Below are 22237 nucleotides of genomic sequence, written 5' to 3' on the forward strand. Positions count from 1 at the left end.
TACACATGGCGTCCCATCGTGCAGCCACATCACTCTTCATTAGAAAATGGAAAAAGTATTTTTGGTCTTTTGCGCCCTTAATATCGCCCATGTCAGATTTGTAAGTAGATAACATTTAGTAACTCTAATTCTTGTTCAGAGGATAAAAATGATGATATAGTTACTGGAAAGGAATTACATGGTCCTAAATAAGCACACTTCAATGACGAAAGTAAAGGTTTAAGCTCAATTTCAGAATGTAGAGAAATATTTGTTGGCATTGATGATTGTTCATTCATGTACCCGTTACACTCATAAGAAAACAAATCATACAAGCATGGATCAAAATGAAAATTATCATCTTCTACGGACCCTAGAAACCAAACATTATCACTAGTGTCTTTAGGGTATTTCATTAACTTTGAGATTGATAATTCAATCTTTTCATCTCCTACTCTAAGTTAAACTATACCCTTATCCCAATCCGTGGTGGCTTTTGCCATAGCAAGAAAAGGTCTCTTTAAAATTATTGGTGCATAACTAAGATTTCCTGTTATTTTCTTATCTGCAACTATGAAGTCAACAGAAAATTTACAGTTTTCTACTTTTAGAATAACATCTTCTAAGTTTCCATAAGCTTGCCTAATTTATACATCAACTAACTGTAATTCAAGAAAAATGGGCTCAATTTCACCAAATTTAAATTTGTCATTTAAAGCTTCGGGCATTATGTTGACACTAGCACCAGAATAAAGAAGTGATTTACTCAAAACCATTCCTCCTATTTCACATTTAATTAGAGGAGCCCCTAGATCTCTTCATTTTCTAGGAATGTCATTCAATAGAATTGAACTAATATTTTCTGAAAGTTGTACTCTTTTATGTTTCCTAGAAGGGGTACACAACTCCTTCACATATTTTGCATATGAAGGAATGTTTTGTATTGCTTCAGTAAGAGGAATAATTATGGTTGCATTTTTTAATATTTCAATCAAGTGATTATTTTCTTGTTTTTTCTTGGTCAAATTTAGGGCACTAGGAAATAGAATGGGTGGTCTATAATCAACTGGATTAGGGTCTATCATTTTTTGTATGCCTTTCTTCATCCTGACAGCCCTCATTTTGTTGATCATTATCCATCTCTCCACTTCTATAGCTTCATGGATTTCTACACGTTTTTCATGTAGGTCAAGCAAAATTTTTCCATTTCTAAGTTTTGAAATTGCCTGCACTTGCTCATAATTATTTTTATTCTTCCTATCTCCAACAGACTTACTCAAAAATCATTTATGAAACTAGTACATGATGCAACATTATTATTTTCAGTAATGTAAGATTTATTTGCATTTTCAGAAGATAATAAACATGCAGATTCTAAATTTCTATCTACACACAACATAATATTCCTTGGATTAATATTAGGTTATTTGGAAGTTGACCTGGATTGCTTTCTCTTAGGGTGATATTTTCCAATTTACCTTTCATTTTGAGGTTAGGTTGGGGTTCTTGTACGCCCTGTCCTCGCTTGAGCATTTCAATCTTTCTCTTGTGCTCTTCTAAGGTTTGCATCAACATCTTATTTTCTTCATGCATACTCTTTCTTTCTTCATGCATTTCCCTGATAAAATCCATTCAAGTCTAGTCAATGTTTTCATTAGAATTGTTAGGATGAGAGTAAAAGGGTCTAGAGTAGTTTTGAAATTTTTGTAGATATTGTTGCTGGTCAATTTGCTTTAATATTAAGGTGTTGCCTGCTCCTTTGTTCCAATTCTGATTTGCAAAATTAGGTCTTATATTTTATTGAGCGTGCCCTACATCTTGTCTTCCAAATGCATTAACATGTTCGATCATGGGGCAAGACTCATGAGTATGTTCTTCACTAGAGCAAAACAACAAGGGATGTTAGTAGACGTGTTGCCATGAAATGCATTTGCCTTCCCCTTAGTTTCCTGCAAAGGGATTTAAAAGTGTTATTCATATCTTCAACTGTTTTACCAATTTTTCTCATGTCTCTCTCCAATTTGTCCATTCTGAGCTCTGGTTCAATTGCTTTTAGGTAAATGAGTCCTCCATGCTATGGACCTCCATTTTGGTTAGTGTTTGAAAAACTTTATCTTTATGTCCAATCTTCCACTAACTCTTCCATAAATTTCATGGATTCATCTGCATGAATATCAAGGAATATTCCTCCGCTAGATACATCTACTAGATGTCGTTCCTGATCATTCAATCCCCCATAAAAAATTGAACTAGCTCATAAGATGGTATTCCATGATGTGGACACTTTCTAGTAAGTGCCATGAACCTTTCCCATGCTTCTCCAAGGGTGTCACTTCCCTGATAGAAATCTCCTATAGCCTTTCTTATTGAAGTGATATTTTCATAAGAATAAAATTTCTTTAAAAAACTAGACTGCACTTCACTCCGTGATTGAGATTCTTAACATATTCCTTTGAACCACTCCTTGGCCCTATCTTTCAAAGAAGATTCAAATAGCCTAAGGTTGAGAATTTATTGAGGGACACCTACATAGCTATAAGCCGAACATATATGATTATATTCTTCTAAAAACTCATAAGGTTCCTCATTGAATCGACCATAAAATGTAGGTAATTGATTGATCATATTTGGGTCAATTCTAAAGTTGACATTTTCGGGTAGAGGAGCAGAATTTTTTGTGTAGGTTTCACACTCTGCAGGATCAGAATACTCTCTCAATATCATTCACCTAATCCCTTGTTCAGCTCTATAATTTTGGTTGTCTTCCATTCTTTCACAGATTTTTTTATTTTCTCCCTCGGAGCTCTCAAAAACACTATCAATGCGATGACTTCTTCTACCAATCGTCTCAAGATCCTCCAAATGGTGATTTAAAGATCTCCAACCATTCATGCAATGGTCAATCACAAAAATAGTAAGGACAATCAGAATAGCTGAACAAGAAAATCAAAATAAGAAGAAAATAAATGGAAAATTTGAAAAATCTCACAATGCGTTTTGATGAAATAAAAATTATAAAATAAAAGAAAAAATTAAATTCAAGTCCAAAATGTAGCAAAAACAGTTAGGAACACAAGGTATGCATCTTTTTGACGTGTAAAATTGTTTATATTCATTGTGCCTCAACGGCAATGGCACCAATTGATAAGCCTAAATCTGGTGTTGTTAAATGCAAGTTTAGAAGAGTCATTTTGATTTAAGCTTATATAATAAATTTATAGAAGTCTCTTTCTCAAAATATAGAAAGTTTAGGATGAGAAAGGGGCCAAACCACACGAAGGCACTTAGCAAGAATTTTCATCCTGATTCCAATGAATTAATTTTTGCATTTAATGGGCCTTTATCGTGTTTAATTTTGTTTTGTAGTTAAACAAAATTAAGCATAAGCTTAATAGTGATCTTGATATTTTTGGTCAAGACATTCTAGATAGGATAGTTTTGATTCTTATATCATATTAATTCCGATTACCAAGATTTGAATCAATCGGATTTATCAACAAAATTTTTTGTATTAAAATTGGGAATATATAAGCACAAAGGGTTTTTGAAATTGGGCTTGAAGATGGACGAATTTTATCAATGAAATTGTGGATTTAGGTATTTTAATGCTGAAAATTTTAATTTTAAAAAAATTAATGTCTAGGTCTAGAGAGAGGAAGTAGATGAATTAACCTAGAGAGAGAAAGTAGAAAAACTGAGGGAAAAAGAATTAAAGTGAAATTCGACCCAAATCTTGGAATCTAAAATGCAATATGAGATGAGGATCAATGTAGAGCTATGAATTGAAGATCATATCCTGAAACAGGTTCAAATTGTAATGCTAATCACCATTCAAATCAACTTCAAGGGCATGTACATTTCGCCCATGCCTTGGCATTCTGAAATTGTCCAAGAAGAAGTTCAAATAGTGAAGAAGAAACTTACAACTTTGATGCTTGAACCAAGATCGGTCAACATTAGAAGCCACATGTGTCCTTCCTGGCCAAATTCTTGGGGGAGAGCTTCCTCAGTCATTATCCCCTTCTTCCCAACTCTATTTCAAGATCCAACCGTATGGATCATATAGGTTGAAAAGACAACCTACCCTCAAAATTTGAGCGCAATCGGACGCTGGATCTCAAGATATCCCCATTTTAGTGGCGATTAATCCTAGCCATTGGATTTTTTATCTCTGTTCCAGGTAAATAGAAAATGATATCTTCTGATTCATTGCCTTGTTTTCTCCGCCCTCAGATTGTTCGATGCCGCATTTTTGCAAGCTTCCAAAGGGTGCAATCATTGGTTGATCGTGATTCTTCTTGAATGGCTATGATGGCCCCACGTTGCACATTCCTTATTCCTATAAAAAGTTTTTTTAAAAAAGAAACATGTTTATTTCTCTTTCGTTTTCTTAAAATCAATGCACGCAAAATCAATTTACTAGGTGTGTTTATTGCATGCAGAATCAATTAGCTGAGTGTATTTATTATGCATAATATTCAAAAAGTGCAAAAGACAGTTTTTTTACCTTTTCTCCTCGCCGCCCGCACCAGGTATCGTCGAAATGATGATTTGGTCATTATGGGATTGCGCATTGTGATCCCATAATGAGCCAATAAAAGGCTTACTTGGCGCTTCCAATCATTCACCCAAATTTCGGATGAATGATGTGAATGCCACGTATTTTAAGAAAAAAATCCTTTTTAAAATGCCAAATAAATCAAAGAAATGTATCCTTTAAATTCTAAAATTATTTCCTGGCTATATAATGGTCATAAAATTATAAAAAATATGGAAAGTTTCCATAAAAATTAATAAAAGCATTAACGGCCTCTAGCCAGGTATTTTATGCCCTACTAAAAATAAATCTTCAATGCACTAAGGTTAAATGTCATGTAATAATACAATAAAATAAAAAAATCATAAAACTATAGCGCAAGCCATTTACGTCCATTTAATTATGATAGAATGAAAATATGGCTAGTAAAATGCATACATATATATATATATATGTAATATTCATCAATTTAAAATAATAATTTGCAAGTTATCAGATCCCCACAGGGCAATAACACTTTCATGTCATGTTTATGCTCATTGAAATAAATAGGTATTAATTATTATCAATGTATAGTGTTTATAATGAATTCCTTAAATATGTGGAATGACTTAGAGAATAATGATGAAAATTTAAAGGGGTTATCACTAGTCTTTAAACTTGTATTCTTAATATTCCTCTTCGAAGGATACTCAAGACAGAAATGAAAACTATCCATAATGAAAAGGAGTATCTAATCCTAGTCATATGATAAGTAATGGATGATCATGTGGCCCTTAGTTTAGAGACACTAAGGATACATGGTGGATCTTTAGAAAAAGAGTTCATATAATTGATCCGTGTGAATCACTAAATGGTATTATACCTAAACAAAAATCAGGTCTATTCATGTAGCAGCTGTATAAGTGGTCCGTGGACCAGAGACACCAATGGCATCTTGTGGATTAATGGCTAAGGTTTGACTAAGATGTATGAGTTGAGTCTCCAAAAGGTAATTCAAATAAACCTTAGCTTGGATATATCAAGAAGCACACAAAGGTGATTAGTGATCAAGATGGTACACCCTTGAATTATGAGAAGATTTATGTGTAGAAGAATATCCATTACATCCTGGCAAGGGTAGTTGGAATATTGGAGAACAAGTTCTCCAATGAGCCCCATTACTCATCAATATTAACTTTAGTGAAAATTTAGGGTTTTAAGATTAACCATATCCTATGTCATTTGGGAGCTTGTATGGATGAAGGATTTTATTTATATGGTAATGAATGATGGTTAAGCTTCCATGAGAGAGTAAAATCACCACTATATATGTCTAGAGCACATGGTGTAGCTTGGCCCCACAGAAGCTATAAATCTGATCTATTGATTGGATTAAATTGATCATTTATTAATTAATTTAAATTTCAATATACTTAATCAATGAGCTTGGTCAATAAATATTATTGGGAAATTCGAGATATTAAAAAGACAGATGCACAGACCTAGAGAGTGGCACCCATAAGATTCATGGTCATTGATGGATATGCTTGAATTATAAGAACTTTTATGAAAAATAACTATAAATAAGCCCATGCTAGCCCATCCCTTCTTCCATTCTTTTCAAGCCACTCCATCCATTTGTGAGACTTGATGGTGATAATATCTACTAGATCTTCAAGGAGATGTGGAGAAACTAATTGGGAGATCTAACTTCACATGGATTGTTTGGATATGACTTAAGGTTGGGCATGTGAATGGCTTGAAGAGACTTATCCAAGGAGCAAAATGATGCTACAACAATTTTTACAAAAGTTGATAACATCATCTTTGAATTTACAGTTAAAGATGTTATGATTTAGACTAATTTCATTGCTTTTATTATTTTAATGATATCTCAAGAAAAATCCAACATCTCTAACATGATAAATTGCATATCTTTTCAATAGCATTGTCACTAAACACTTCTAGAATTGATTCATTATATTCATCATGATGAGTCCTGATCTTCTCATAAATTCTTAGCATATAAATCTATATTCCTCCTCATGGTGAGTTGCATAACTCCATCAATTATTACTTTTCTGTCAAAAACTTATAAGCACCTGAAAAATCAAATATTGTCAACCTCTCTATGAGCTGTGTAATAATAAGTCCGTATACAATAAATTGGACACCATAGATTATCGCTTTCTCTAATTGGCACAAACTCTATGGCATTCAAGATTATTTCAAGGATCTCCAAAAATTTCTTCAACAGCTCTCCCTCATCTTTTCATATACGTTTCTTCTTCCTCCAATCCTAAGGAACGTGGAAACTTTTTCCACAATATTGTGTTTCATAAATGCCACAAGAAATATGGCATGTGTGCTATTCTGTCATGTTCTACATTCTACTTAGAGCTGTTTAATATCTGCCATGGTGTGATTTTTTAATGGCTTGATGTATTTCATACATTTCTGGATAGACAATAAGTGTTTTCATATTTATCAAGGTATCTCCGAGTGAGATAGTTCATCCTTGAGAGGGCTTGTTTCTCTTGATGTCCTGCTCAACTTCAAAGTCAATGTCATAATCCACTATCCAAAAAACAGTAAAATAACATATGTCTAAAGTTTCAGGGAAAAAAGGTTATGTCACATTCTCAGCATTTGACTACACACCGAACTGCTTTATAAATTTAACTCAGATCTCTGTCATGCTCTCACTAACCTTCTTGCGTTAGTGTTGTTTAATGGCGACAACAAGTTTGATGCACTCCCACTTAAAATCAGCCTATTGAACGGTCATGCCCAAAATTTTTTATATTTCTGTGTATTATATTCATATGTCGTGCATGGCATACAGTAGACATTGAGACATGATTGACAACCATCCCCTTCATATGGCCATCCATATGGAACAACGGCATTCGTCTCGGCCTATGCTTTTGGAAAAAACCCTTAACCTTTATCTAAATTTTGGGTATATCTCAGAATTTTTTGAATACCATTTTGGTTTTGATAAAACCTATTGTCATTATTATTGGTCACGTTGAATTCAAAGTTTAAATTAAAAGTCATAATTTAATGACTTGTCTATATGATATAAAAGTCATATGAATATTTCATAATAATGATTGTGACAATTAAATAGGCCATAAAGTCCTTAAAATATTATTTTTCACATTACAAATATTGGTTTATTAGATGAATTTCTTTGCAAGGGTCATAAGACATGGATATTTTAAAGAACTAATATGATGTCGCAACTCCAGTGAGATTTCTTGAGTACCAAAGTGAGGTTCAGTTAGATAATCGCCCATTCCAGCATTTTGCTTATTAAACTTGGAGCACGAATCCTTCAGTTATCTTCGAAAGGTTTAACCATTGTATTATTATTACCTTTTTGAAACAGCAAATTCTTTAAAAAGAAGAAAGTCAAATTTTTAGTCGGTAAATAGGAGAAACCTAACAAGTTATGAATTTCCATGTGAGTCAGATTATAATCCTTCAAAAAAAGTGTAATATGTACTCCAAGTATGAATCATCTGAGGTTCACTTAATTTCCTTACAATAAGAACTCGTTCACAAAGCTTCATTTCCTTATGGTTTGCAATCCAATAATACATTCTAGTTATTGTTCTTTGATCATTAATAATGCATTTATTCTACTGAAAGTGACATGCTTATAAGAAAGTACATGAATATATTATTTGACTTATAAAATTATGATTAAAACATAAATAGAGATCACTTATTTTTAAGCATTTGTTTTAAATATTTCTTTTCAAAGCATACTTCAAAAGGACATCAATGTATATGGATAGAATGACACTATCTAGTCTCACTCATAAGATGAGCATGCATGATGTCATATAAATTAGTTTGAAAACACTAAGGATAGATAGTATGTGATTTTTAATAGAACGATTTCAATGAATTGATATGTATGAATCCATGAATGGTATTTTACGAAACTATCAATCAAGTTGATCCATGTTATGATTGTGTAAGTGCTCCTACGTGAAACACCAAAGACGTCTTTTGGATGAACAGTTTTACTTTAACTATGACTAAAATTTTCCTAATAATGGAATTCTAAACAGTCTTATTTCATGTGCATTAGGAAGTTCCAAAGACAAATGATTTATTAAGATGAGATTATCTGCCCTTGGTATAAGAGGAGACAACTCAAGGAAGACCATGCAAAGAAGTCTATGGTTATGTTGATTGAATATCAGATAATAGTTCTAAGATGATTTCTGGATGTATCATTGAAAACTTGGATGTTTGAGGGTTAACCAAACCGTAAGTCATCTTAGGAGCGTAAAGTGGATGATGGACTCTAAGTACACAATAAGCTATGACTAAAAGGTTTTATGAGTATGTCAATACACTCATTTGCTTTTGCTCAGCCTCATGTGTATCTTGGCACCCCACAGGTTGGAAACTCAACCTAATGAATTGGTTTTAATTTATGTGTCATTTATTAGTCTATATTATGATATAGATAATTCATTTTTAAGGTTCATAAAGGTTATTAGGCAACTGGAATAGTAAACTAGACTGCTATATGAGCTTATTGGGTCACACTCAAATGGTCTTTTTTTAACATTGGAAAATGTACTTTGATTTTAGGATTTTTTTATAAAAAATATCTTACTTAGTATAAATAGGAGAAGGCCTTGAACTAAATTGACCTAGGTCAGAATTTTTCAAGGACCTATCCTTCTTCTCCTTTTGCCCCTTTGCTCGTATATATTCCCAATGCAATCATGATGGCGTGGTGACAATGGTAGTGTGACAAGAGGAGGAAATTTGATGTGGCAGTGATCACATGTATTACTTCTAGATTCTAGACACATGAAAATCTCAACCATCTCGCTTGAGGAACCTAGAAATCATGTATCTGATCCATGCACAGGTGATTTGATCACCATTTTGTAAGTGTCATTAATTATATTATTTGTCTTCCAATACATAAAGCAATTTTTTTTATTCAAGTGAAGGCCATAGAACCCAACGCTCCCACGTATTGCCTCATCGTTTGTGGTAGTTGAAGTCTCCATTTGAATTGACCCTTTTCAATCGAGCAAATATTCTCTTTAAACTCCAATTTGTCTTCAAATATTTTGGATGTTGTTTTGATATACTTGACTTCTAAAAGCTTCAAATTACAGCGTGCTAAGTACTATCATAGTTCTTTAAAATGTTGGATATTGAACTATTGAAAGGCATATATCTATTGGTGATAGGTTTAAACTAGAAAAAAGCTTAAATTTCCTGTGAGTTTCAAAATGGAACTATTTTAGGTGCATCCATAACCTTATCATACTTCTAGTATTATCCTTCTTCCCCATCCACTCTTTTTTTACATTAGATGCAATGATAATCACCATTACTATATTTCATCGTAATCCAATATAGCTGAGCTTTTTTACAATGTGAGTCCTTCTCAACGTTCAGCCACAAGTTATGTTAGTTTATCATTCGAGTTTATCCATGGTACAAAGAATGCTACAAGATTTAAAATAAAAAAAAGAAATAAAGATAACTAAAGTATTCTGCATTTTCTTATCTTTTTATCCTTATCTTTACTCTAGTACGTCGTTGGAAGCATTTAATACTTGATTTTTTATTAATAATACTATTTAATATAAAATAAATTATATATTTAATCATATTCTGAATTTCCATGAAGAAAAGTCTAGTTAGGAGAAATTTTAAAAGGAGGTTAAATGAAAGGCAGGGGGACTTGGACCATCTTACCAAATAAGAAGATTAGAAAACACAAAATTCAAAAATATGGGATATTAAGAACAAGAGAATTCAAATTTCAATGAAAGTGACTCTAAGAAAATGGATGATTACTTCTATTGGCGCCCAGTCATTCTTTGCATCTACTTACCTTTATTTTTTTTGACAAACTGACTCTAAGCTAGTGACGATCTTTATTTTTGAGCTACTTTGAACAAGACTTTGCTCGAGTAAAGAGATCGATATAAATATTGGTTGGCAAACGAGAATGACTGGGAAATTATATTAAAATTGGTAGAACTAGAAACTATATATACAAGAAGAGAGAGAGAGAGAGAGAGGTTTAAATATACAGATATACAGTAAGTAGATAGCAGTAAAGCAAGAGATAAGGGAGAAATATGGAAAGAGACTACAAAAGGCATAGATAGCTACATTCATCCAGTGTAAGTACGTAATTTGTACATAAAAATATATAAATTCCTATAAACATAGTCAGAGAGGAAGGAAATAATCAATAAAGACGTAGATGTATAGGTGAACATACAGATCACGTGAAGATATGTCGATATAGATTACTTGACGAACATGAGGAAGAATGATTGGACATGTAAACTCAATTGTACAAATAGATAGATAACAAGGAGGGTGCTCACCTTAATATCTGAAGACAACATAATGGGGAGCAAAAGCCTACAGAGTTGGATGTGCTCACATTAACTTCCAAGCTTTGTAAGTTTTTCTTGTCTTCCTGTGGAGAACTAAGAAATCAATATATTTCAAAAGGATATTATTTATAAAAAATATATATATTCAAATCATCCTAGAATAAATTTCATACCACAAAGATTTTAATCATTTAGTAGCATCCTTAAGTTAAAATTAGTATGGCATTTGGTTACTAATGACCTGGAGTATTTATGTTGGTAAATGTTGAGCGCTTGATGTGACATTCTAGTTCAATCTACTAATTCAAACGATTTGCTGCCTTTGCTTTCAAAAAACGTTAGAAATGTTTTTTATTAAGTAAGTTTTATTGATTTAAATCATCAATTAATATAAAGATAAAACAACCCAAATCATGTCACGTTAAAGAATTTTAACTGCAAAAGCAGTCCCAATAATATTAATACCAGTTCAACGTTGTGCTCCAGTCTCGCTACATTAAAGTTCATCAAGTAAATCAAATTTAATGTCACCCTCAAATTAATTAATCACATTGTTAAAAAACTTTATTTCATCAACCTTTATCACAAACCATCTGATATGCGAACTCTTTAGATTCATTCTGTATTGATTCATTTAGAAGTAGTGAAGATATTTCAAGATAACTTCTTCGCAGCTTTGATATTCTGAATCTTTGTTCTTCTTTGATAATTCTTAATTTGTTTCCACAGTTTTTTAAGGACCTTCGGATTGGTTTTCATGAATTAATATGTGAGAAATAATGTGTATGCACAGCTTTTAAGTGCAGGGGAACAGTCTGCCTCCAAGGCTAGGCTGCCTTTTTCCCTTCACAAGGGAGACGGTGGAGACGTGAGTGCCTATGTGTAGGTCGTCCAATATGGTCATCACAGCGAACGGGGAGAGAGAGAGAGAGAAAGTAAGTGAGAGAGTAGATCTTCTCAAGTATTTGAAACTGGTTTAATTATATAGATAGAAAGATGGAAAGAGAACAGAGCAGAGCAGAGCATTTCCAACGCTGTGAACTGGTTCCATTAGGCATTGATGGATAGATAGATAAAGAGAGAGAGAGAGAGAGCGGAGGGTCTCAAGCACTGGGAACTGGCTTCACTGGACGGATAAGGTGTGTGTGTATGTGTGTGTGTGTGTGTGTGTGTGTGTGTGTGTGTGAGAGAGAGAGAGAGAGAGAGAGAGAGAGAGAGAGAGAGAGATAGTGAGAGAGTAGAGCGTCTCAAACGCTGGGAACTGGCTTTATTCGACAGAAAAGGGAGAGAGAGATAATGAGAGAGTAGAGCGTCTCAAGCACTGGGAACTGGTTTCATTAGAAAGATAGGGAGAGAGAGAGAAGGAGAATGAGAGAGCAGAACGTCTGAAGAACTGGGAACTGGTTTCATTGGTCAGATAGGAAGAGAGAGTGAGATAGAATGAGATAGTAGAGCATCTCAAGCGCTGGAACTGGTTTCATTAGACAGATATATATAAAGAGAGAGAGAGAGAGAGAGAGAAAGAAAGAACGAAAGAAAGGAAGAATGAGAAAGTAGAGCGTCTCCAGCACTAGAAACTGGTTTCATTTCACAAATAGAGAGAGAGAGAGAGAAAGAAAGAGAAAGTGGAGCCTCTCAAGCACTGGAAACTGGTTTCATTTGACAAATAGAGAGATAGGGAGAGGGAGGGACAGAATGAGAGAGTGGAGTCTCAAGCACTGTGAACTGGTTTCATATCACAGATAGAGCGAGAGACAGCAGAGCAGAGCATCTCAAGCTCTGGGAACCGGTTTCATTGGCCAGATAGACAGAGAAAGAGAGGGAGGGAGAGGGAGAATGGTCAAGTAGATTGTCTCAAGCACTAGGAACTGGCTTCATTTGACAGATAGAGAGAGAGAAAAAGAGAAAGAGATAAAGAGAGAGAGAGAGAGAGAGAGAAAGAGATAGAGAACGATAAAGAGAGAGAGAGAGAGAGAGAGAGAGAGAAAGAGATAGAGAACGATAAAGAGAGAGAGAGAGAGAGAAAGAGATAGAGAACGATAAAGAGAGAGAGAGAGAGAGAGAGAGATAAAGAGAGAGAGAGGGAGAGAGAATGGGCGAGTAGATCGTCTCAAGCACTGGGAACTGGTTTCATTTGACAGATGGAGAGAGAGGGAGAGAGAGAGAGAGAGAGTGAGTAGATCGTTGCAAGCTCTAAGTACGGGTCTCATTAGACAGATAGAGAGATAGGTAAATAGATAGAGAGAGGGAGAGAGTACAGTTTTTACAAGACGGGGAACAGTCCAGCCACCAGGGCCAGGCCTGCTTTTTCCAGTTCCTAAAGGGGCGGTAAAAAGGAGAGACAGAGAACCAGAGACTGAGGAGAGAGACATACAAAGAGAGCGAGAGAATGAAGCTCGTCCAACATGATCATTGCAGATTTACCAGAAGAGAGAGAGATAACCGGTGATTCACATGATGGCGCAGGCATTTGGGTTTTCATCGCTGAAGGCTTGAGAGATGGCCTGGCCGTGTACAGCCATCGGCCCTGGCGGTGCTACGGCGGCAGTGTCAACGTGGCGGACTTGGCCCGGCGGAGCTTTGCCGTCGTAGACGCTGGCGGGGTGCGGGCAGGAGACGAAGGGCCAGATCTCGCCTCGCTTGTCCACCGCGCGCAGCCTCCTGAGCACGTCCTTTGCGTCCACGTACCCCGTCACCTCTGCCCTCTGCTGCTTGGTATCCACCGCCACCGTTTGGGCTCCTGCTCGTAGAGAGAGAGAGATGGTGAGAGGAGAGAGAGAGGTAAACTGTGGGGCATGAAGCCTGATCATAGAGAGGGAGAGAGAGAGAGAGATGTAAACTGTGGGCCATGAAGCTTGATCATAGGGAGGAAGAGAGAGAGAGAGAGATGTAAACTATGAAGCATGAAGCCTGATCATAGAGAGGGAGAGAGAGAGAGAGATGTAAACTATGAAGCATGTAGCCTGACCATAGAGAGGGAGAGAGAGAGAGATGTAAACTATGAAGCATGAAGCCTGATCATAGAGAGGGAGAGAGAGAGAGAGAGAGAGATGTAACCCAAGTTTAAGACATGAAGGTGATCATGGAGAGAGAGGAAGAGAGAGAGAGAGGAAAAGAGAGATGCAACCCAAATTTAAGGCATGGAGGTGATCATGGAGAGAGGAAGAGAGAGAGAGAGAGATAGATAGAGGAAAACAGAGATGCAACCCAAGTTTAAGACATGGAGGTGATCATGGAGAGAGGAAGAGAGAGAGAGAAAGAGAGATGCTACCCAAGTTTAAGACATGAAGGTAATCATGGAGAGAGAGATGCGACCCACCTTTAAGATATGAAGGTGATCATTGAGAGAGAGGGAGGGAGAGAAAGAGAGATGTCACCCAAGTTTAAGACATGAAGGTAATCATGGAGAGAGAGGGAGGGAGAGAGAGATGCAACCCACCTTTAAGACATGAAGGTGATCATGTAGAGAGAGGGAGGGAGAGAGAGAGAGATGTAACCCAACTTTAAGACATGAAGGTGATCATGAAGAGAGAGGAAGAGAGAGAAAGAGAAATGCTTCCCAAGTTTAAGACATGAAGGTAATCATGGAGAGAGAGGAAGAGAGAGAAAGAGAGATGCCACCAAAGTTTAAGACATGAAGGTAATCATGGAGAGAGGAGGGAGAGAGATATGCAACCCACCTTTAAGACATGAAGGTGATCATGGAGAGAGAGGGAGAGAGAGAGAGAGATGCTACCCAAGTTTAAGACATGAAGGTGATCATGGAGAGAGAGGGAGGGAGGGAGGGAGAGAGAGAGAGAGAGAGAGATGTAACCCAACTTTAAGACACGAAGGTGATCATGGAGAGAGAGGGAGAGAGAGATGTAAACTGTGAGGTTTGATGCCTGGTCTGAGAGAGGGAGAGAGAGACAGAGGTTATCTGTGAGGCTTGATGCCAGATCATAGGGAGGGAAAGATAAAGTGAGAGAGAGGGATATATATATGTATATAGATGTAGAATGTGAGGCGTGAAATGTGATCATACAGGGGTTGAGAAAGAGCGATGTAAACCAACTATAAAATATGACGCATGATCATCTAGAGGGAGAGACAGAGGTAAACTTTAAAGCTTTAAGCCTGATCGTTGAGGGGAGAGAGATATGTAAATCCAACTTTAAGACATGAATCGTCATCATGGAGGGAGAGAGAGAAACTTTAAAGCTTGATGCATGATCATATAGAGGTAGCAAGAGATGAACACTGTCAGGCTTGCTGCCTGATTGTTGACAGGGAGATAGAGATGTAACTGTGAGGCTTGATGCCTGATCATAGATAGGGAGATTTATGTAAACTACCTGGCTTGAAACCCGATGATCGAGAAGAGAGAGGGATGTAAGCTGTGATGCATTACAACCTGATCTAGAGAATGAGTCTAAGATGTAAACCAAACTCAAGTCATGAAGTGTGATAATGGAGAGAGAGATATATGAAAACGTAAAAACATGAAGTGCGATCATGGAGAAAGCAAATACACAGAGATATGTTTACTGTTAGACATGAAGCATGATCTAGGTGAGAGGCAGATCAAGATTTCTGGCCAGAGGATATCAAGTTGATGATCATAAGACAGGTAGATGATCAGAACGAGGGAAGAGAGAGAGATAAGAGTAGGAGAAAAGACTGAGGTGGGAAAGATGAGATAAAGAGAGAAGGCGAAAGAAAAATACCAAGTAGATGCTAGAAGAGAAATGTAGAAACAGATAATGGGAAAATGAGAGGCGTGGAGCTGAAGAAGATGATGTAAAAAGAAGATAAAATGGATTGAGTAAAGAAGAGATAGCCATGGACGAGGCAAGGATTGAGAGTGTGAGAGAGAACCTTTCATGGAGGAGAGTGCCTTCTTCACCTTTCTCTCACAGCCATTGCAGTCCATCTTAACCTTGACGATCACTGTCTGAAACGTCTTCCTATTCTTCTTCTTCTTCAAGATACCCAGCTTCGTTGCTGCGTTACCCAGCATACCCATCGCTTCACAGCTCTTACTAGAGAGAGAAACTCAGCGAGAGAGGATGTACACAGCCTCGGCCCTCCAAAAGATTACTTATAAAGACCCTCGGAAGGCCATTCCGCCAGGATAAAATTCATTTTCTTAATCGCTGTATAGAAAACATGGCCGCTGATTTTTTTTAAAAAACTTCGACAGAAATCTGTTGATTTTAAGAGCTCTGTGCTGCTCATGAAGCATTATTTCCCCTATGACGTCAGAACAAAGTTGAACGTTGACCCAAGAGAAGTCCCGGAGCCACAGTGCCACAGTGCCTGACGATTAGTCATTCAAGAATTGTCTCTCTACTCTCTCTCCCTATCTCTGTGTCTCTAGCTCTTTCTCTCTAACTCTGTCCCTCTCTCTCACTATCTTTCTTCTCTATCTCTCTCTCTCTCTGTCTCTAGCTCTTTCTCTCTATCTCTATCTCTCTCTATATGTCTCTCTCTGTCTCTCTCTTTCTCTCTATCTCTGTCTCTCTCTCTCTATCTTTCTCTCTATGTCTCTCTCCGTCTCTATCTCTGTCTCTCTCTTTCTATCTTTTTCTCTCTCTGTCTATATCATTGGCTCTCTCTATCTTCCTCTCTCTCTGTCTCTGCCTCTCTCCATCTTCCTCTCTCTCTGTCTCTGTCTCTCTCTCTCTGTGTCTCCAGCTCTTTCTCTCTATCTCTGTCTCTCTCTCTATCTTTCTCTCAATGTCTCTCTCTCTGTGTCTCCATCTCTGTCGCTCTCTCCCTATCTTTCTCTCTCTCCGGCTCTCTATATCTTTCTTTCTCTCTGTCTCTGTCTCTGGCTCTCTCTCCATCTCTCTCTCTACGTCCCTCTCTCTGTCTCTCTCTCGCTCACTCTCGTTTCACAGTCTTGTGGAAACCTTCTGCGCGAAGTAAATGGTAAAAAACGCTTTAAATATGTGCAATCCACAAAAGAACGATACTCGGACACTGGGTAGACGCACAGGAAAAAGTGACGGGAGACCATTGTCTTTCTGGCATCTGCCTCTAGAGAGAGAAGAGGGAAATGGGACACAGAGAGACATTGTCATAGAGGGAGAAAGTAAAGAAGGATTCGAGGAGATGCTACCAACCATTTAGATAGAGAGGGAGGGTCATACTTGGAGATAATAGACGAAACGTCTACAGGGAACCTTCTATTATTGGTCCATCACTGGTCCAACAGTGAGATAGCCGAATCCCTAGAGAGAAAGCCGAGCCTAGAAATAGAAAGTGAGATAGAGAGGATAGATACTCGATGATATCCGGAGAGACTTCACTTAAGTGGGAGATATTAACTTCGGAAAAATGAAAATAGAAAGTGCGAGAGAAAAACTCAACTTAAAGAGAAACGTAGAAGTAGAGATGATACATGTAACATAGACTCTGAGGCCTTGGGAGAGATAAAGGTATGGCATGCTTTAGAGCCACTAGAGAGGAAAGAGAAGCCACACTTGGACAGACAAATAGAGATAGAGATGATATATATATATATACAAAGAATCATTGAAGGGCCTCAAACTCCTGGGAGACATGCTCCTTGGAGGCATAAAACTCGCAAGTTAAGAGGCAGTACTGTGGAGAGAAACCATTCTTAGAGAGATTAGTTTTGATAAATAGATCACGGATGAACTGTGACATTAAGTGGGAGACGTGTTAGGGAGCATCTATGCTCCAAGTTAGTGGCAGCAGAAATCAGAGGAAAATAGAAATCAAGCAAAGAGATAACTAGATATAGATGAAAAATATACAACAATAGAATGGAATCTCACATAAATCGATGACATGCACTTATCAAGAGAACCAGATATGCAGAAAATTGATACAATCCCAACTATACCCAATGGGACTTTGTCTAAATTACGGCCAATAGTAATCCCAAGCTAGGTGATATGAAGAACAGTCAGAAATTGTAATTGAATTCAGGAAAACATTTGGTGTAGCGTTTGAGGGAACTGTGGATCAGAAACAGTAAACACAACTGGAATAGACTAAAGGTTGAATGTAAGAGCATATGGAATCTCCAAGCCCTTATTTATATTTTTCTTGACACATGCCATGATAGTTAGCTTGTGTAATGCCCATTCTTGCTTGACCTGGCCTCTTTGTTTGATAAGTACATTCTATAATAATTTGAGCTAATATTTTTCCAGTTGACTACCCTTTGATGTCCATTTTGGGTGATGTTGGGGTTGAGGACTGAAAAGATCCACTCTCACTCAAGAACAAGAAGAGGTGAGTGGAGAAGGAAGAAGAGAGAGGTGAGAGAGAGAACCAGCTGAATCACTTGGAAAATTATGCTGTTTTCTATAAATCTACACAAGATTTGTTTACATTTCTATTAGTATGAAGTACCTGTCACATTACTTTCTACAACTTAATCATAGCCATAATAACTAAATATAACAGCTATATTAATATGTAATCCTCACCGTCAAAATTGTTTCCTGTCTAGATTTAATCCTCACCTTGTATCTTTGGTCATATCTACCTTTAAACTTATATTTAATCCTAGCCACTAATTCTCATAATGATTTAGGGGTACGTGTTCAATTTTTACTAGCTAATCTTTATAAAAGTCTTATTGGCCCTTGGCCCATATGTTATTGATCTGGCCGCTAACTAGGCACTGAGTCGTTGACTCAATTAACGATCCCTACTCATCAGTTATATAACTTGGAATTGGTTAAGCTTGGGCAACATTTTCTATTACTTTTTTAGGTTTGGAGACATAAAAAGTCTGGGTACAGATGAAAGCTAAGCAAGATCAAGTTCATACTCTATGTAATGTTTAAGACATAATAGAACTGTGTCAATTGAATGAAATGGGGGTTGACAAAGTTTTAGTTCTAGTTCCTTATATCTTGTGAGTTTCATCCATGATGGTATGTTCTCTATCCCTCTTATTTGTTAATCCCTTCTTTCTTCCTCCATGATGCATCTTTCCCTCCCCTTTGATCTAATATTCAGAGTGGTTTGTCAATAAATCTGGGCATTATTGTCCACGGAGGAAATTTAATTGCACATTACAATTGCAGGTAAATATATTTCCGCAGAATTTTTCTCGTCATATGGCCATTCTACATCGCTATTGTGTCATTTTATCACCAATTTTAGGGTCCCAGATATTTACGTTGATATTTTTAATGATATTTTTTCAGAGGCTTCATTCAATGTGATATATTCTAACATAGACTATATCCAGAGGTTGAAATTATTCATCTCTTTTGTGTTTGTCATTTTTAGACTTCATGTGCATCCTCACATTGGTCAGGTGAAGTTAAGATGAGTATAATAAAACACTTTCAATAATTTTTTTTATCTATAGAATCAACCATAGTGGTGGGGATATAAATCGTAATATTGATGAGGATCTACCCCATAAAATGTATATAGTGGAGACACTTTCATGGAGGAGTGATATGAAATTTTAGAATACTAATAAACTCAAAAATTAGGGTAATTATGTCATTTTTGGTTTTGACTCTGATCAATAAAATTTATACACCCATACTCACTTAATAATTCTAGATATTGGATGAGTTAGGAATCTACTATATTTTCCAAACACTCATGGCACCAAGAAAAACTTAATGGATCTTCAAAAAACTCACTCTCTTTCAATCAGCCTCTTTAGGAAAAAGCTAGTTCAAAAATATTGTTTACAAAGATTGGGGTTCATATAATAGATCCAACACATATGGATGTATAAAGGATATAAAGATGAAGCTGCTCTTAAAATTTCGCCCTAATTGGCCTTATGTACTGTTCAATATCAAGCCCTAAAGTTGGATGATTCCATGCCATCGATTTAATCCATTTATTTCTCTCTTCATTTTCACTTCCACCACATAACTTTTGGGGTTTTGTATCCTTAACATTCCCAATATTATCCACTGATTGGGTGAGATTTTTTGTTTTCTTCCTTAATCGACTGGTTGCAACATGCCACATATCCCTATGTTCACTAAAGACCCAAGGGGAAAAATAAAATATTTAAATACGTTAAATATGCGTGTGATGTACAGCGTGTTAGCATGTGCCATGTCCATATGCATATAAGTCCAACCAATATTCTTTAGACACATAAATGTTGTGTTCATATCCATGCCATAAGTACATGTGACGCCTTGCTTTTTGTGATGCCGGTACAATAGTGGACCTGCCTCATTGGTCTACGCCATTGCATTAATTACAAATAAAACCATGACTTTTATTGGGCCACGTCAACCCTGCACATTGAAATATAAATAAAAGAGTTAGTCAATTCATGAAGCTGTCAATCAAAGTGTCACTAAATTCATGAAAATATAAACAAAAGCATTAGTAGATAATGGCATCCTTTCAATGATTGGCCAATGCCTGTCGTTGACATAATAGATGATTGATCACCATTTGACAAATTGAATGGTGACACATGGCATGGTGAAAAATTAACACAAAAAACATTAATTAATTGTTATAAAATAAAATATAAACCCATAGAATATAAATAAATGTGTTTTACGAAGTAGAAAATAATATCTTCATGAATTTAATGTTGATAATTCAGGATCAATTGTATTCTGACTCAAAAAAATAGTATATTTCAAATATAATGTCAGAGAAATCCTTTGAAATATCTAAAATTTTAAAGTTCACAAAATCATTCTAAAATTTAGTCATTTTATGTATGATAACACACATATATGATCAATTTAATGCAAATAAACATGTAAATATCCTCTTATTAACCTAGTGAAATTTCTATTATCATTTATTCATCCCAAGGTAACCAACTATTCTCAAACTTTAGGTTATCTAATGTGAAACATGCAAGTCTCTTGTAGAGGCATTAGTTTATCGGTCTATATGGAGATGTCCCGTGGTCAGATCCCGAGCTAGGAAAAATGGTCGAATTTGGTGTGTGCCGGCCTCAGTGCTTGGAGCAGAACATTGAGCAGCATCAATCTCTTGCAGCAGAAGTCTATGCGATGGCTTAAGTATGCATAGAAGGGATTAGAGGAGAGGGTGGGGACGCAGCCCCGTTGGGGAATAGGATCATTGCATTAATATCATAAAATGGCTTATATTGTAGTCATGAGGATTGCACGGGGGAAGATGAGGGATGATACAGAAGTAACGAGACGTGGCTTACATTGTAGTCAAGGCATGAAGTAACGTGCCTTGGTAGTGTCGCTCTTGCGCCTTGAGGCCTGCCGCTCCGCGTGCATGCCTGTTGGCCTCGCCACTACACGCGTGCCCCGGGGCCGGGCGTCGCGCACTCGTGGGCCTGGCGATCACACATGCTACCCCAGCCTTGGCGATCACACACGCCATCGGCACCCGTGCTGACACCTATTGAGTGGTCCGCTCAGACGCCACCATGCCTGGCGTTTCAAGCTCGACGATGCGCGCCCAGCACTACTCGCGGGGGCGCCACACGCTCGCGCTGTCTCGGCACTCTTTGTGCGCCAATGCCTTAGTCTCATGGCGGTATGTCTCCTGCCCCGTGCTCCGTACACACGATGCACATGATGCGCGCGGGGCCGCGCGGCTCACCCGCACGTCCCGATGTACCACAGCACTACCGCACAGCTTGTGCGTCCCACGTGCGCGCACGACGCTTGGCGCATGCGTGCATGCTCTCGACTGGGCGTGCGGGCCTCCCCTGATCCACCGCGCTTGAGTGTTGACAGGCACACGCACCTTAAGGACTATGGCCTAAAAGATCAAGTAGTTCGCACCTTAAGGACGCTTGGGTGTCACAACCTGCAATGTGTGTTCATAGTAGTTCGCACTGAAGGACTCAGTTTCCAAATCGTGAGTCCAGCACACGGACATGTCCCCACAGTTAGCACGCTGGCCTCTGTGTAGGAATTTCGCATACTTTGGGGCCGCATACTAGCGGCATTAGTTAATTGGTCTATATGGAGATGATAGGAATAAAAATAATTTTTAACTGGTACCTCTGAGATAATATAATTCCATTCATTATGTCTACTGAGCACACAACCCTAATAAAAAAAATAATTTTTGTACCCCATGCTGCCTGGTGATTTATTTGATATATATGTGTTATACATTGTAAAGATAATGGGTGATTATTGCTAAATTCTATACTATATTTACTAATCAATTTGATAAATATCAAAATTGAATGATACCCTTATGACTTTGATAGATCTTCAATAGAATTCATGGTAATATTTCCAAATCTCATAAAGAATCAGAATAAGCTTTAACAGTCCACTTCATGGAAAAGTATTTTTTGTTGACAGGTTGTGAATGAATCCATGAATCTTCATTGCATTTTAACTCCAGGTCAAAGTAATTGAGAAAT

The 22237-nt window shown here is 37.0% G+C and overlaps 1 protein-coding gene across 1 annotated transcript; it reads right to left on the bottom strand.

Annotated features, from left to right (window-relative positions):
• Positions 1-13083: 13083 nt before the first annotated feature.
• On the bottom strand, positions 13084-15965 carry LOC144713927 (Heavy metal transport/detoxification superfamily protein). Its single transcript, XM_078588668.1, has 2 exons — positions 15760-15965; positions 13084-13642 (listed from the first exon to the last, which is right to left on the bottom strand). The coding sequence occupies exons 1-2, from the start codon at positions 15905-15907 to the stop codon at positions 13353-13355; spliced, it is 438 nt and encodes a 145-aa protein (XP_078444794.1). The 5' UTR covers positions 15908-15965; the 3' UTR covers positions 13084-13352.
• Between the last annotated feature and the right edge of the window lie 6272 nt (positions 15966-22237).

This window comes from Wolffia australiana, chromosome 16 (genome assembly GCF_029677425.1).
Source record: "Wolffia australiana isolate 7733 chromosome 16, ASM2967742v1".
Classification (NCBI taxonomy): Eukaryota; Viridiplantae; Streptophyta; class Magnoliopsida; order Alismatales; family Araceae; genus Wolffia; species Wolffia australiana.